This window comes from Zingiber officinale, chromosome 11B (assembly GCF_018446385.1).
Source record: "Zingiber officinale cultivar Zhangliang chromosome 11B, Zo_v1.1, whole genome shotgun sequence".
Classification (NCBI taxonomy): Eukaryota; Viridiplantae; Streptophyta; class Magnoliopsida; order Zingiberales; family Zingiberaceae; genus Zingiber; species Zingiber officinale.
Genome location: NC_056007.1, coordinates 87,655,286 through 87,672,788, shown reverse-complemented (window position 1 = coordinate 87,672,788; position 17,503 = coordinate 87,655,286). Strand labels below are relative to the sequence as shown.

General features: G+C 40.7%; 2 protein-coding genes and 1 non-coding gene across 3 annotated transcripts; all 3 read right to left on the bottom strand.

Moving 5' to 3' along the window:
• Positions 1–656: 656 nt before the first annotated feature.
• On the bottom strand, positions 657–1,961 carry LOC122034161. The gene is made up of 3 exons (XM_042593285.1): positions 1,832–1,961; positions 1,349–1,609; positions 657–1,081 (listed from the first exon to the last, which is right to left on the bottom strand). The coding sequence occupies exons 1-3, from the start codon at positions 1,959–1,961 to the stop codon at positions 657–659; spliced, it is 816 nt and encodes a 271-aa protein (XP_042449219.1).
• An 855-nt stretch (positions 1,962–2,816) lies between these two features.
• Positions 2,817–3,707, bottom strand: LOC122034160 (glutathione S-transferase T3-like). Its single transcript, XM_042593284.1, has 2 exons — positions 3,531–3,707; positions 2,817–3,455 (listed from the first exon to the last, which is right to left on the bottom strand). The coding sequence occupies exons 1-2, from the start codon at positions 3,705–3,707 to the stop codon at positions 2,817–2,819; spliced, it is 816 nt and encodes a 271-aa protein (XP_042449218.1).
• A 6,923-nt stretch (positions 3,708–10,630) lies between these two features.
• TRNAF-GAA lies at positions 10,631–10,703 on the bottom strand. The gene has a single exon. It is a non-coding gene; the product is annotated as a tRNA-Phe (tRNA).
• Positions 10,704–17,503: the final 6,800 nt, after the last annotated feature.

The window sequence follows — 17,503 nt, the reverse complement described above, 5'->3', positions numbered from 1 at the left end:
ACCGCTCAAGTTAATCACCTTGGGACTTCAACTACCATGACCCTCGAAAGTTTGACTGCCACGTCTTTCGAGGTTCAATCATCATGTTCTTTGACACTTTAAACGTTACACCCCTCGGAACTTTGACACCATCAATAAATGTAGTTTGTGACAAAAATTTAAGTGAGATCAACATATAATTTAGTCGGACTTAGGGCATCTCCAATAGTTAAACCTCTCCATAAGCTTTTTTACAATTTTCAATATATCATATCAATGCCACATCAAAATTGAAAAAACCTATCATTCTCTCTACAATCAAAAAACCTCCATACAACTTTTTTGTGGGTCCTACATTACAAATCACATATCTTTATTTATTATTATTTTTATTTAATATCTTTATATGATTTTTACTTAATATTTTAATTAATTATAATCTTTAATTTATTTATAAATTTTAATTAATAAATTAATAAATTTATGTTTTTTAATTTAATTTAATATCTTTATTTAATATTTAATTTATGAATTTTAATTTAATTATAGTGATTACTATTTTTTTAACTTATCAAATATATTTATTTTCAAAAGAACGGACTACACATTTAACCATTTATGAAATAAAATATTATAATTAAATGCTTCACAAAACTAACTTCATCTTTCATTATCTTTCATTGATTATTTTCGTCAAGTGCCCATATATGTTCAACCAAGTCAGCTCGAAGTTGATGATGTGTTTCACTGTCACGCAACTCGCAATTTCTCCGGAGGTATTCTTGGAATTCGAGTGTGGAGCCTTGTTTTACCCGCGTCGGATGATTTTCTTCATCTCCCATCCAATTAGATACTGCATCTCCCTCGTCTTCAATAATCATATTGTGCAAAATAATGCACGTATGCATAATATCCCTCAATATATCTCTCGACCAATATCGTACTGGACCTCTGACTATTGCCCAACGAGCTTGGAGAACTCCAAATGCTCGCTCGACATCTTTTCTTGCAGCCTCTTGTCTTTCCTTGAACTTTTTTCTCTTTGGATCCTCGGGGCATGGAAAACTCTTGACAAAGGTAGCCCAAGTTGGGTAAATCCCATCTGTTAGATAATATCCTTTAGTATATGTCGTGTCATTTATTGTAAAATAAACCTCTGGTGAACCTCCTTCCAAAACTTTGTTGAATAGAGGTGATTCGTAAAGCACATTTATATCATTACGTGATCATGCAGCTCCAAAAAAAGCATGCCATATCCATAAGTCAGCGGATGCGACTGCTTCAAGCACAATTGTTGGGTGTCCATGATCGCCTCGAGTAAATTGGTCTCTCCAAGCAACGGGACAATTTTTCCTTTCCCAATGCATACAATCAAGGCTACCCAACATGCCAAGGAAACCATGTCTTCGCTCATGCATTTCAAGTAAATGTTGGGTGTCAGCTGCAGTTGGTCTTCTCAAGTATTGGTCCCCAAATACTTCATAAACACATTTGCAGAAGTTGATCAAACAGTCAATAGCAGTGGTTTCAGCAAGCCGTAGATATTCATCGGATTGGTCGACAGGGGCTCCATATGCCAATTGACGGATAGCTGCCGTGCATTTTTGAAGTGGTGACAAGCCCATCCTTCCTGTTGCATCAATTCTCCATTGAAAATACTCTGAATGATTTTGTAATTTTTCGACAATGCCCAAAAATAACTCTCTTCGCATTCGAAATCTTCACCGAAACATTTCATCGGTATAAACTGGTTGATCAAAGAAGTAATCATTGAAAAGACGAGCATGTCCGACTTCACGCTCCCGATCCAAATATGTTCTCGTATGTGTTCTGCCCGCTAAATAACTCATACCTACTTCCATCAACATTTGGTGTTGTTGCATAAGCATTAGCATGAATCTTTCATCAGCATCATCCGTCAATTCATCACGCAAGAATTGACGGATCCTATTACTTCTAGTTAGATTGCCGTCGTTTGACATTGGGAGAATTGTATAATGGATGATTAGAACTTTGTTGATAGCTTGAAAAATTCTACCTATATTACTCGTATATATAGATTAGCTTCTAACGGCTAGTTAGATCTAACGGCTACTTTCTAATATAAAATTTAATTTCTTTCATGAATCGTTTGCCTCATCAGTCCCAACCTTTACCATTACCAAAATTATTTAATGCACAAACATTGGTTCAAGAAGTGATACAGTTGATTGATGGTCTCAATCTTACACCTGTCTTTGATGGTTTGTCTAATCCATATAATGATTTGATTCAATTAACCTTACTGATCAATCTGGCTCAAGCAGTGGAGTTTAGCATGTGGCTGAAGTGAGAAGTGAACCCAAGAGTGGTGGCTCGACTTTTGGTGCTTAAGTCAATTGAAGTTTGATAAAGCAAGTTTAAGCATTAGAATTAGAGGTTGGAGTGTGATTTCATAGGGAAAAAAAATCCACAATGAGATATATCATGTACAAAAAAAAGACAAAATCACACTAGTAAATGGATATATGTCTCCCATTGACAAATTCATTTTTCCATCTCCTCAAGCTATATTGCCATAGATAAGCACACTTTTAAGAACTTGAGAAGTGAGCATGACACATCACATGCTTTAGAATAGAAATCGTCCATTACCATCTCCTCTTTCCAATAGGATATTTTGAAGTGCTATAATGATAACCATCCAAGACAGAAATTACAAACAACAATAAGATAAACTAAACTACATCTAAGACTTCGATCTTAAAAAACAGAGCTAAAAAATGAAAAACCATCTAATAAGGTATTCCCCATCTTTTGGATATTATTTCACATGCCTTTTTATGTATATCCTCTTGTTACTTTATCATTCTTGAAGTATCCCTCATCATGATTTCATAATCACATCGAAATGCTTCAGATTCTGCAACTTTCTCGTTGTTATGGAATTCATCTATCTTCCTAACTTTGTCTTGTTGAATACCTTTGAATTCCTTCCACATGTTGCTCATGTTGCCAATGCTTTGTTCCATTATTTCTACCACTGCATGATTGATTTTATCCTTCTTCTTTGCCGCCTTTTGCCCAATTGGACGCTTGCGCGCTTCACAGTCATCCGCATCAGCACTAGCATTTGGGTTGGACGAGGATGTGTGTGTCCCTGATTCAAATGTCCTTGCTTTTTTTCCTACACGATGACCCTCTGATTGTGAAGCCCATTTCACTTGCTCTTTCAAAATTCTCCACACATGTTCATATTTAAAAGGCATGTTCTTATGCATGTCCTTCCACTTCATATGTGTTTTTACAAGTATATCTTCGTTACTCTCACCGCTTTGACGATTCTCCCAAAAATTATTGTACATTGAACCAAATTCGTTTGCCGACGAATAATACCCATAGAAATGTGACTTTAGCGCCATGAAATCCCTCTTCTTAGTTCCATTAGGCCAAGTCTTGTTGTAGTAATCTCCGATACGCTTCCAAAAAGCTTTATCCTTTTAAGAATTCCCGATTGCCGAGTCAGTGCTAATATTGATATATGATTTTGCAAGATGTTGCTCTTCTTCTACTGTCCAAAATGTTCGTTTGCTGCCCATCTCTTCATCAACATTAAAATCAATTTTTTCCACCTTGACTTGTGTCGAATGTGGTGGAAACTGAGACTCAAGGGGAGAAGGTGGTGTTGCGAGTTCTTTCTGGACTCCGAATGGGCCTATACTCGCTCTTCTTGATTCATCCAAGACCATGGCCGATGGCGGTTGAGGAAGATGCATATAAGGAGGGTATTGTTGAAGATATTGAATATTTTGAAAATTTGGAGGATATTGTGTAGGATATGAAAAATTTTATGGATATTGTGGAGAATAAGGAAGATTTTGAAATTTTGATGCGAACTGTGGAGATGAGGAAAGTTGAGAAAATTGAGAATTATGGCGGTTATTTTGAAGCATTGCATTTTCTTCAAGATTTTGTGAATTCAAAAACATGCTAAAAGATCCACTAAAATTTTCATCCATTTCAGATAAAAATTAGAATGATGGGATCAAATGAGAAGTTTAGATGAGAAGTTTGGATGAGCAGAGAAGTTTGGATGAGCAATAAAAAGAGATAGATAGTTGTAATTTGAATGGAAAAAAATAAGAAGTTCATCACCTATAAATAGCAAAAATTATAAAAATTAAATAAAATAAATATACTAATGTAAATATAACAACAGATAGTTGTTAAAGTTCATTAATATTAACATTATAAATTGGAACAACAACGGCTAAAATAGATTTTTTTAAAAAATATTTTTTAATTATTTAAAAAAAAGTCAACATGTATTATTATTTTTCAATGATTAGTAGCTCTATCCCCAAGAGAAAAAAGCAGATTTGATTTTTCAAACCTGCTCTTAAACAAAAAATCTTAAAACTTATGTCTCCACTTATTAGAATTTTTTATTGAGTTTTTTCAACTTTACAAATCTGTTAAAAAAACTGTATTGGTGATGCTTTTACTGTCAAGTTCGAAGAGAAGAATCGAAAATAGAAGAGACCACCGTGACAGTTTCTCTTTTAATTATTTGAGCGGATGCACAGAGAAAGAAATCGAAGAAAATCTTATATCTTTCTTTTATCCATTCATATTCCAACCCAATCAATCTGCAAGAGTTTCTCAGTTTTAATAGATTATTTATTTATATATTTATTTGATTTTTTTTCTTCGAAAAACTGTGGCCATGACAATACTGAGCGACCTACATCCACCGTATATTTTCTGATATTTTCCAGCCGAATCCAAGTGACGGTAAGGCACTCAAAATGCACGTCCCGCCATTTCTCCATAGCCAGTTCATGCAACTGGTATTTAACAAATTTAAATACTTCAATCCAAATCAACATTTTGAGAGTTGTGCATGGCAGCTCGTGAGGTGGTCACGAGTGCTATAACATTGCTACTCGATCGCCTTTTACATGACAAATCAATATTTATCTGTATAAAGGTCTCCAAGCTAGGCTTAAGGCTTGGGCTTGCTTCGATCAGTAGCTGCAACCCTCACCCTTTATCTCAAGTTTCAACCCTCGCGTCCTCGGACAGTGTGAGCACGAGGCAACCAATTGCTATTTGTTTGTTACATCGATCCATCATTTTTTTTGGTTTTATCTTTGGTTAGCTTTTATGATCACGTAGGATGGAAAGAGCAAGCTAAGCCTAAGCAAAGCATGCACACTGTGCTACTTAATTTAAGCTTTTGCTTAGCATGACATCCTAATAAATTGGGAGGCTATAGGCTCTTCCCCCCTATCAAAAAACATTAACTAAACAACTTTGTGTTGCCTTTTGACATCTGATATGGCAGAATCTTGCGATCTTCACATGTCACATGGGGGGTTGAATGCCATCCGCAAATGTCAGTTAAAATCTAATTGAAGCGAATATGAACCAAAGGAAATTAGATCCAACCCAAATGAGACTAGGATATGATAGAATAAATCAGCTATCATATCTTGGTCTCAGCTGTCAATATCTCCTTTGTCTTAGTCTCATATCTTGATACCCTCCTCATTTAAGCCACCAATTACTTCATCTTAGTTTCCATTATAGTTGCCGACATCGTTTCCATATCGGCTCCGGAACTTGATGTCATCTCAGTCTAGGTCTCAATCGTTAACATCGCTTCCGTCTCAGTCTTAAATTGTGACATCACCCTAGTCTCGATCTCAATCTCGGACCGTGGTTGTTGACACCCTCAACATTTGTCTCAAATTCTGGCATCACTCGAATCGTAGTATCAGTCTTAAATCTAGGTAGCAGTACTTGGGCCTCAGCCTCACTCTCAAATCTCGACATAACCCGGATCTCAATCTCAGATCCTGACCTCACTCGTGTCTCAGCTGCATGCAACTACTGACATCTTCACCATCAGTCTTCGATCCTGACATCACTCGGATATCAGTCTCAATCTTAAATCTCGACATCACCTGGGTCTCAATCTCAAATCCTAGTATCACCCGTGTCTATACCTTAGTCGTCGACTTCATCTATCCTCAAGGTCGTCACTCCACATTGACGTCATTTTCTATCTGCCCTCGAATCAAACTCACACTAACCCCTCGTTAATGAGGTTGATTTTCTCAGAAGATGCAGACAACGATGATGAATATTTCAAAGTAGATCCGCTACCTTAGCGATCCCCCTTAGTGTCAGCTCCACGGATAAACCCCAGGTATACAAGTTATAGACGCATGGTGAGATAAACTCCAGATCAACAATTCTTGAGAATCGATCCCTGGTCATTGCAGCAAAGATGACATGTGCTTATCGTCTATGCTACGCCCTGGGAGCACGATGATGAATATTCCAGAACACATTGTACAGGATGAATGGAGAGGTGGTTAAGGGATTATCAGATTTGATACCCTAGATGCCCTTCTTCAAACACATGACATTTGATGAATAGGAGGCAACTAACGATTGTCAGATCTATTTACCCCCACTAGCTCATACGAAGATGATAAAAGAGTGAGTAGCACTGCAAAGATGTTCTTCTGACAAATATATAAACCCTTGAGATGGTAAAGGCAAAGGATTTTGGACTATAGATTTCCTCCTTCTCCATCTTCTTTCTCCCGTATATTACTGTCCCTGGGGCTATGGTGCAGCAGTAGAGTATCCAGGTTGTCACCAAAACACTCGTGGTTGGAGCCTCAGTTATGACGAATTTGCAGGAATTTTTCCTCCAAATGGGGCACGCAACTAAAGGATGTTGGACTCCTGGACTACCTGCTATGAGCACTTTCCGATTTACCCTGGTGGTCGGTGGAAAACTTCCGTGAGACTGGGCTGGTCACCCCAAGCTCGAGTTACCCAACCTGATTAATCATTTTTTTTCTCCCATATATTACCTCAAGTAAATCCTAACTTAAGCATCAAAGTGATCTGCTAGAACTCCTCAGTGTCAGTCTAACACTATTTTGGAGTGCCTTTCAGGTCCCTCATCCTCCTGGTCGATAATCTCTAGAGATCGCCTGTGTCAACTTATTCGTTAACTGATAATTTAACTATCCACGGCATTTAACTGGAACAACATCCATAAATTAAGGGGATGATGCAAGTTTTAAACAAGGGGCTACAGTGTGTCATGGCTTCCTTCTCCGAATTTACTGCTGCAGGAGGCCAAGCATCAGCCAGCTTGCTCTGCATGGTAACTATCAGATATCCATGCACCCTGATTTCCTCGTTCTCCTCGATCGATCCTCTGTAAATAATCTAAACGATACGATTATGTAACTAATTAATAATGGTTACCTCATTCTCTCTAGTGGGCATTGGCTATTGAGCATCGATCTTCAAGCATCTATATATAATTTTTTTTCTTCACTGCACTCTGCATATAAATTAATTATATATCTTTTTATTTAATGATCGATTAAGAACCAACAAGCACTTCAACAACGGGTCTCACCCGACGACGAGTACAGCTGGAATAAGATCGACGACAAGACCACGAATGGTACTACAGTTGAAGTAATCGACGATCCTGAAGGAGCAGCGACCGAGAGCGTGAGGTGCGAGTGCTGCGGGTTGTCGGAGGATTGCACGCCCGCCTACATCCGCCGGATCAAGGAGATATTCGACGGCAAGTGGATCTGCGACCTCTGCTCCGAGGCCGTCGAGGAGCAGATGCAGCGAGGAGCTGCTAAACCTGCAGGTTCCAAGGAACAAGCCATGGAGTAGTGGCATATCCAGGAATTTAAACATGGAGGGACGATCACGATCTGAGCTGAGCGCAATCAACTTTTACATGGAACAAGGGATGATATCCTCCATCTTCACCGGTGAAAGGGGAGGGGGGGTGGATCCGCTCCTGCATGTCGCTGTGCAGCAAGTTCAACAGGACCGTCAGACTCAACCCCAAGCTCTCCTTGGCGACGGCCATGAGGGATATTGCGAGGAAGAGCTCAGGGAAATCAACTACCTTCGGCACATGTTGGATCTTAATTAATCACAACCATATACTTCAATCTCTATCTAGTACTTGTAATTTGACTGTACTCTTAGTGTTCTTCGATCAGGTTGGTTGTGCCAAACATATATTGTAGATTTTTGACTTACCTAAAATCAATCAAATCTTATAATATTGGTTAGAGGAAATTGATTATCAAAGTCTAGTATTGCTTAGTTGCAAATCTTATTTTAAAAAAAAAATCCCTACAAATATATCTTTCATGTACAATTAAGAGATGAATTGATGTTCTCACTATGTTACATAAATCTTGATAGTGTATTAATTAATTTCAAAATATTTGTAATTGATTTTCAAGTGAGATTGATGTTTATTATAGTATGTTTTTTCGTCTAGTTCTAGTTAATGTGGTTTCATTTGTGTTTTAGTTTAAGTATGCTAGATGTCTTTATATTGACAATATAAAAAGATAAATCAGGATTATCCTGATTAACTTTTATCCCTAAAAATTCATCCGTTGAAATAGTTTGTTGGTAATTAAGATAATCTAATGAAAAGGAAAAAAAATGGTGTAGTGATAAATTTTAAAATTCAAGGATTTAAATTGAAAAATAAAATGATTGCAGTCATATATATCAGAAATGATATGCTGTGGACAAAACCGAGCGGATCGCTGCGGACATGCCTTCCTGATCGATCACCAGACCGATCAGGGAACCTAGACCGATCAGGAGGTTCCCTGATCGGTCTGGTGACCGATCAGGGAACCGATCATTTTCTGATCGGTCTACAGACCGATCAAGAGGTTCCCTGATCGTAATAAAAAAGAAAAAAAATGGTGTAGTAATAAATTTTAAAATTCAAGGATTTAAAATGAAAAATAAAATGATTGCAGTCATATATATATATATATCATAAATGATATGCTACGGACAAAGTCGAGCGGATCGCTGCGGACATGCCTTCCTGATCGGTCACCAGACCGATCAGGGAACCTAGACCGATCAGGAGGTTCCCTGATCGGTCTGGTGACCGATCAGGGAACCGATCATTTTTTGATCGGTCTACAGACCGATCAGGAGGTTCCCTGATCGGACTGGTGACCGATCAGGAAGGCAAGTCCGCAGCGGTCCGCACGGCTTTGTCCGCAGCATATCATTTCTGTATATATATATATATATATATATATATATATATATATATATATATACGATTTCGCTCGCCTGCGGTTTTCTCCCTGCGGTTTGGTGCGGCTATGATGAGCTGGACGCGCCACGTAAGCAAAAAAAAATATAAAAGGAAAAATCACTATCGAGCCGCGATCTCTCCGCTTCTCCCCGCGGTTGCAGCTGATCTTCACGAGACGCTGGCGGATCACCCTTGGCACACCAAACCGCAGGGAGAAAACCGCAGGCGAGCGAAATGGTATATATATATATCTGATATTTTAAATTTAAAGAAAAAAGGTGTAAACTGTAAAAAATGATTTGTAAAGTGAAAGGAAATGAATTTAAATTAGGTAACTTTAAGGGGTAGACTTATTTTGATAATGAAAAGAAAAGGGATGATACCAATACGATTAGCGTTGGCATTTTACAAATAGGGTTATAATTAAATTAAATATTTGTGAGCTAGTATTATCTTAGCAAACATTTATTTAAGTTCATTCATCAATAAATTAGAATATATATGTTTAACTTGTTAATATTCATAAATAAAAATTATAAATTATTTTAATAATATTTATGAATAATATTTATAATAAAAATAATAATAATCCTAGTTAATCTCATTAACTATCCCTAAGGTGATCGACCTCTCGGAATTTTTTCTCCGACTATCAGAGTAAATCGGGAAACGCATGCGAAAGAAAAGCTCCTATAAATACATTATAACTGGAGATCAAACCACGGATACCTGAATGACAATCTAAATATCTTACTACGATATTATAACCTCGGAGATAACAATATTCAACTAATGAATTATGTTGATCAATATAGCTCTTATTAAATTTATAAATAAAACAAATAAATAAGCTTATACTATTAATGTCATTCACAAATTAAATAAATTTATATAAAAGTATCAAACAATCTCCAATTTAGGGTTTAAGAACTTTTAAATGAATTAAGTTAAAAAAATAAATACAAACTTAAATAATCTTTTTAGTAAATTTTAAATTCCACTTACATAAATCACTTATCAAATAATCTTAAACAAATACAAAAGTTGATTAAGCTTTATAACCCAATTTGTAAAAAGCTAAATGTTACCTTATGGGTTTAAAATTCGTAAACTTAAGGGGTAGTTTTAAATTTTATAAGTTTAATGGGTCATTTAGTTGCATTGGGGTGGATTTAAATTTGTAAACTTAACGGGTGAATGCGGTGGAACGAATTCAAGGTTTAATAATTTAAGCGGGGAAATTGAATTCCTGGTAAAAGGCCGGTGATTATTTGTTTAAATTTCGTAAGGTAAAAAATTGCGGTGAGCGTGGATCGAACACGCGACCTTCAGATCTTCGGTATGACGCTCTCCCAACTGAGCTATCCCTGCTTATATTTACGATGCCAAATAAAATTTCAATATTAACATAGAAACACAATGAACCGAAAAAATTGCGGTGAGCGTGGATCGAACACCAGACCCCGCTTATATTTATGATGCCAAATAAAATTTAAATATTAAAATAGAAACACAATGAACCGAAAAAATTGCGGTGAGCGTGGATCGAACACGCGACCTTCAGATCTTCAGTCTGACGCTCTCCCAACTGAGCTATCCCCGCTGATGTTTATTATGCCAAATAAATATAAATATTAAAATAGAAACACAATGAACCGAAAAAAAAGGGAAAGCACAAGGACATCCTCAGACTAGATCGATTCATTAGGAAAGACATGCCATCATCGCTCTCTCCCAACTAAAAACTTTTTCGAATTCTTTATCCGTCTTTTGCTTTCCCTCCTCCCATAGACCCTTGCTTCCTCCTTCAGAGTCCCCAGCACCCACCATCCCTCGCCAGTCGCCAGAGTGGACGCTCACTCGCCGGATGACGACGAGTTCACCAGCGTGGACCTTTGCTTCCGCCGTCAGAGGTATGATTTTTCTAGTACGTGCATCGGTGCATGCATCTCTTCCGATCTAATTACATTATGATTGTATCTGTAAGCATTAAACATGTTTGTTGTTCAAGAATGAATTCAGTTAAGAAAAAGAACCATAAATATATTCATTAAAAACAACTTACTAACATGTAGTACATCTCATTTGACACACAAAGGTACCTACACAGACAACAAACAACAGAGAACACTAGGACCTATCGGCGGAGCGACTAGAGTCTCTTGCGGTAGCTTGGCAATAGACGGTGTCCAATCAGACGACACGGAGGCCACCTTCTGTTGAACCAATGCGGGGGTCGTAGTTTCAGCCTGCTCGGCCGACTGCGCCGCCGAAGTAGCAGAACGCGATGAAGGCTCGGTCCGTCGTCTCTTGCGCCGGTTCAGTGACACGTCAAAGGAAGCTGAGCCCGATGGTTCCTCGACAGGAATCAAGGGGTATTGCTTGGCTGGAGGCTGTGAGCCCGGGGCGGCTCCCCCGCTTCCCGCATGGCTAGCCTCGCCTTCGCCTACCACCATGGACGCTTCCTCGCTCAGGCCCAGCGAATCTTCGTCGGAGTCGACCGACTACAAGCCTCGACTCGATAGTTCTTCAGTAGCCATTGCCCCGATCGCGGTGTCATTAAGCTTCGCCTTGCCGGCCATACACACTTGCTTCATGATTTCAGCTGCAAAATAGGAAGAGAAATCAGTTAGCATTAAAGGATAAGAGTAAAGTAGTAGCATACCTAGACTGGTCGGAAGCCGGGTGCGAATCGGGCTAAGACCAAATATGTGCAGGACACCCTCAAGCAGTAACTTGTCGATGTTGTACTTCTGACCGACCAACATGGAGGCAGCATGTAGGTAGTCTGGTCGGCTCTTGTAGTTTTTTAGAGGAGGCTGCGACACCACTTCGAGCTGCAGTGAGTTGGGAAGTCTGACCGCTCGGGAAGACGAATAAAAAAAAATTATCTCCAATGTTTATTGGAGGTCGACATCTTGTCAAAAAATACTAACCCGACCCGTGATTGAAAAAGGAAAGTCCCCGGCTTGGACTGCTTAGAATAAGAAAAATAATGGAAGATCTGAGGAATAAGAGAGATGTCGTGCAGACGAAATAACACAACGATGCCGCACAGCGGTGGAAGGAGTTCGACACGAGTTGTGGAAGCGAAATGCGAAAGTATTTACAAACTACAGAAATGAAGGGATGAATAGGGAACCGCAGACCGACGGTGAAGTGATCCCTGAATAAACAAATGTAGCCGGTCGGCGGAGAATTCGGCCGATCGGAAGGAGAAGACAAAACTATCTCATGATCGGACGGGAATTCGAAGGCATCTCCCCGGCTTTCAGCATCGCCTCCATCGAACCTAGATTCCATGGATGTGTACCAGAGTTCAGGGATAGAGGCCGACAGTTGTAAGGAGTCGGTCATTGCAAAAACAGATGCAAAAAGAAAGAAATGCGATCGAAAAGATAGAAAGAGGTCACTGGAATGACACCGGAACAAAGAGAAAAGCTGAAAAAGGGGCAAAGACAAATGCGATGGAGAGAAAAGCTTATGGGAGTAGCATTACCGAGGAAACCAGGATCATCGGAGAAGAAGCACTGAGGATTACCGGAGGTCGAAGGGAGCAGGAACTCGAACGCCAAGAACTCGCACACAAAGTGTGCAAAGGAAGCAGCGCAACGAGCTCATAACGTCCGAACTCGGCCGACCGGAGCCGTCCGATTTAGGTCGCAGAAACCTAGGCCAAGATTTCATCGTTGAATTCAAACCGTCAAACGTCACATCATGTATGTCACGACAGGCGTGTGGCGGCCGCGGGCATGACATGTGGCGTCCTATTACAGGTTGGCAATTAATGGAGGCCTGGGAACGGGTTCAGCTTTAATGAGCGGGGATTTGCATGATTACCAAGAAATCGGGGTGACGTTTGCCTAGCTTGCGCTCGCCTGAGACGGCGCAAGGAAAAATTTCTACAAGTGCAAACCTTCATCCGTCCGGTCGGATCGAGGGAGCATGCTTATGCCTGAACGACAAGCTTCAACACTCCAATCAATGAGAAGTGTCACATCCCGTGTAGAGGCCACGCAGGGTCGAAGGCCGATCGGAAGGAGTCGGCTCACACGTCGAGTCAGGCGGACTACAATCTCCTTCGACTAGACTTGAAGGGAAGGCTTGTGATGCGACTATTAGAAGGGGCCCCACCCTGCTATCACGGTGGAGGTCAATGTCAAGACGATCAACGAGTGGATGGTGTTGGCCGATCGGGCGAGGTATACGCCGACGGGGGATTAAGCACCGACCCACCGTCTTTGGCATAGTGAGTAATCAAACCGACGCCCAAGGGATGTGTAGAAGCTGAGTCAAGCGGCTCCTCCGCTTGGCCTAACAGGAGATTCGACATCAGCTGAGCGCACAGACAGTGATCTACTCGCCGAGTGGTTATCCCACTCGGCCCAGCAATCGAGCATGAGGACAGTGGGCTTCATGTCGAGCGGCCATCCCGCTTGGCCCGACAACGGACGACACTGGGACAGTGGACTTTTAGCCAAGAGGCTATCCCGCTCGGTGTGACAGTAGGCAACACAGGGATAGCAGGATTTCGGCCGAGCGGCCATTTTGCTCGGCCAAGCAAGAGACATAACAGGATATCTTTCGACATCGTTTTGGGAGCTAGTGCCGCTGACAGGCGGCATGATCAGGCAGAAGATCGTACGGTGGAAGCTTGCACTGTCACTTCAGAGATATGTTCGACCCGTTAAGATATCGTGTCAGGGACACTTTACTGACACGTCTTGTCAGGGAAAGCTCTGAGATGCGTGCTCGCCTTGAGAAGCGTGTCGGCTCGCTTCCGGAGCTCTAAATAAAGGGGGTCCAAATATCGGCGGAGGTATACTTTACACACGATTTCTAATGTTGCGCTACAGTTCTCGTTGCTTTTTTTTCTTACTTCGCCGGAGACTGACTTGAGCGTCGGAGGCTCATCACAAGGAACCTCTTCCCTGGCTCGGCACTGACGCTGCTTGTGTTACAGCCAGGCGCAAAGTCCATCGAAGGTCAGTAGGAGTGCCACGTCCCCAACATCCATCTCTTCGACTTTCGAACAGGATCAACGACCATATACTTCAATCTCTATCTGGTACTTGTAATTTGACTATACTCTTAGTGTTCTTCGATCAAGCTGGTTGCGCCAAACATATACAGTAGATTTTTGACTATGCTAAAATCAATCAAATCTTATGATGTTGGTTAGAGGAAATTGATTGTTGATGTCGTTTAGTTGTAAGTCTTATTTAAAAAAAATCTCTACAAAATATATCTTTCATGTGGCAAAAAGGTGATTTGCTCGTCCCTAGTGCCCCCGCCAATTCGTCTCTAGGCCAACATGGAGGAGGTAAATCATGGATGACTACTAGCCATTAGTGCAAATGGCCAAGACATGGGAGACTCACAACAAAAAAAAAAAAAAAAAAATCTTGATATGAATTGATGTCACATAAAATCTTCAACACATGCGGGACTCACAAAATATATCTTTCATGCACAATTAAGAGATGAATTGATGTTCTCATTATGTTACATAAAATCTTGATAGTGTATTAATTTCAAAATATTTGTAATTGATTTTTCAAGTGAGATTGATGTTTATTATAGTATGTTTTTTCGTCTAGTTCTAATTAATGTGATTTTTGTTTAAGTATGCCAGATGTCTTTATTTTGACAATATAAAAAGATAAATCAGGATTCATCTTTTATCCCTAAAAACTCATCCGTTTAAATAGTTTACTGATAATTAAGATAATCTAATGAAAAGGAAAAAATGATGTAATAATAAATTTAAAAATTCAAGGATTTAAACTGAAAAATAAAATGATTGCAGTCACATATATATATATATATATATATATATGAGATTTTAAATTTAAAGAAAAAAAGGTGTAAACTGTAAAAAAAAATGGATTGTAAAGTGAAAGGAAATGAATTTAAATTTTGTAACTTTAAGGGGTACAAATTGACTTCTTTTGATAATGAAAAGAAAAAGGGATGATACCAATACCATTAGCGTTCGCATTTTACAAATAGGGTTATAATTAAATTAAATATTTGTGAGCTATATTCATCTCAGTAAACATTTATTTATGTTCATTCATCAATTAAATAAATAAATTAGAATATATATATATTTAACTCGTTAATATTTATAAATAAAAATTATAAATTAGTTTTAATAATATTTATAAATAATATTCAACTAATAATAATAAAAAATAATCCCAGTTAACCTCATTAACTATTCCTAAGATGACCGACCTCTTGAAACTTTTCCACCGGTTACCAGGATAAATCGGGAAGCGCACACGGAGAAAAAACTCCTACAAATATATTGATGCGGTGATAGGGGTGAGGTCCCCACCCCGTTGCCAGGGTAGAGGTCAGTGTCATGGTGGGAGCCAGTCAAGACGGTCAAATGTCCCCAGACCACTGGACGATCGAGTAGCATGCTCGCTCGATCGGGATAAAGAAGACCCGATCTGAAATCATAACAGCTAAGCGAAGTTCCAAGTTTCCGACGCTTAGAAAGACTGTCATGTATCTACAAAAGCACACCGAGCGACTTCCCCGCTTGACCTTATATGGAGCTACAAGAACAGAGCGGATTTACGATAGCTATGAAGAAATAGAAGTGCAGTCGAGCGGTTTTCTTAGGACAGCGGAAGCGCAGGTCGAGCGGCCTCCCCGCTCGGCTAGAGAACACACTCATTCGAGCCGAGCGATTATCCCGCTCGGCCTAGTAAAAGACACTGTTAGTTGGATATTATCTTTTCGGGAACATGTACCACTGACAGGCGGCATGGTCGGTGGCTGATTCAGATAGCTAGAAGATCGTACGACAGAAGCTTCCACTGTCACTTCGGAGATATGTTCGGCTCGTTAAGGTATTATGTCAGAGACACTTTACTGATACATCTTTTCAGGAAAAGCTTCAAGAAGCGTGTATGCCTTAGAAAGCGTGTATGCGCGCTATAGGAGCCCAATATAAAGGAGGTCCAAGCTTTAGCGGAGGTATGCGATAATCTACTATTGCTGCTACTATTTGCTACTTTGCTCTGCTTCCACACATCGCCGGTGACTGACTTGAGAGTCGGGGGGTCATCGTCGGGGACCCTTTCCCTGGCTCGGCACTGACGCAGCTGTGGTTGCAGGGTCTCGAGGAGTCGACACGCGGTCAACTGGAGCGCCACGTCCCCAGCTTCCATCACCTCGACTATCGGACAGGATCAAATTTGACGTCGTTTGTGGGAAAGCAACCTGCATCCGAGCCGGGAGGATGGAAGATGCTGGACGACTTCACACAGTGATGCTCACCCAAGAGGAGCTCGATCTGCTCGTGCAAGCCCGAGCGCAGAGAATAGTCGAGCTGTAGCAGCAGAAGGCGCTAGCCGATCGACAAGCGTAGCAAGCAACGTCCGCAGCAGGAGGTCGAGCGGCACAGGAGAACCGCCCGGAACAACTCTCTATCTGGGGGAAGAATAGGTTGCCGATTGACACACATGGAGAGGCACCACCCGGGCCCATACCTTTTCATCGGGCACTGTTCCAGACACCCTCGGAGATAGCCCAAGTCAACCAAGAGCGAGGATCTTCTTCGGATGAAGCGCCCGTTCGGGACACACGAAAGGGCAAGGCGCCTCGGGGCAACACTTCTCCCGAGCGAATCAACCGCCAGTTCTCCGAGGACATATTGCGAGATCCTCTCCCTAAGCACTATACCCCGCTGGCAATTGGGTCCTACAATGGTTCGACCGATCAGGATGATCATTTGGATAAGTTTGATAACTAAGCCACACTCCACCAGTACACGGACGGAGTGAAATGTCGAGTCTTTCTCACCACACTTTCCAGTTCGACGCAATGCTAGTTCATAAGGTTGCCGGATGGATCTATACGAAGCTTCAAAGATTTCCGAACAACCTTCTTACACTATTTCGCAAGCAGCAAATGTTATCAAAAGACAAGTGTCAACCTATTTTCCTTAAAGCAAGGGTCGAGAGAAGCTCTACGAACCTATATTCAGCGCTTCAATCAGGTGACCATGGATATTCCTTCGGTCTCATCCGAGACCATGATGAATACGTTCACTCAAGGGCTCGTTGAGGGAGACTTCTTCCGATCGCTCATAAGGAAGCCGCTTAGAGATTATGATCACATGCTCAAAAAGGCCAATGAGTACATCAACGTGGAGGAAGCCCAAGCAGCTAGAAGGAAAGAGATGCTAGTTGAACACTCGGTACTGACCGAACACCGACCGATGAGCAATCACCAGTTGCCTAAGGGGCCAAGAGCCGAAGGAGGGCGGCCACATGAGACAAGGATGCATGCTGTGCAATATGTCGCTTCTGGCCGGCCGAAAGCATCAAAGGGCAAGGTATGGACACCTATGTTTTGCTTTTTCCACTAGTCCGCTTCACACAA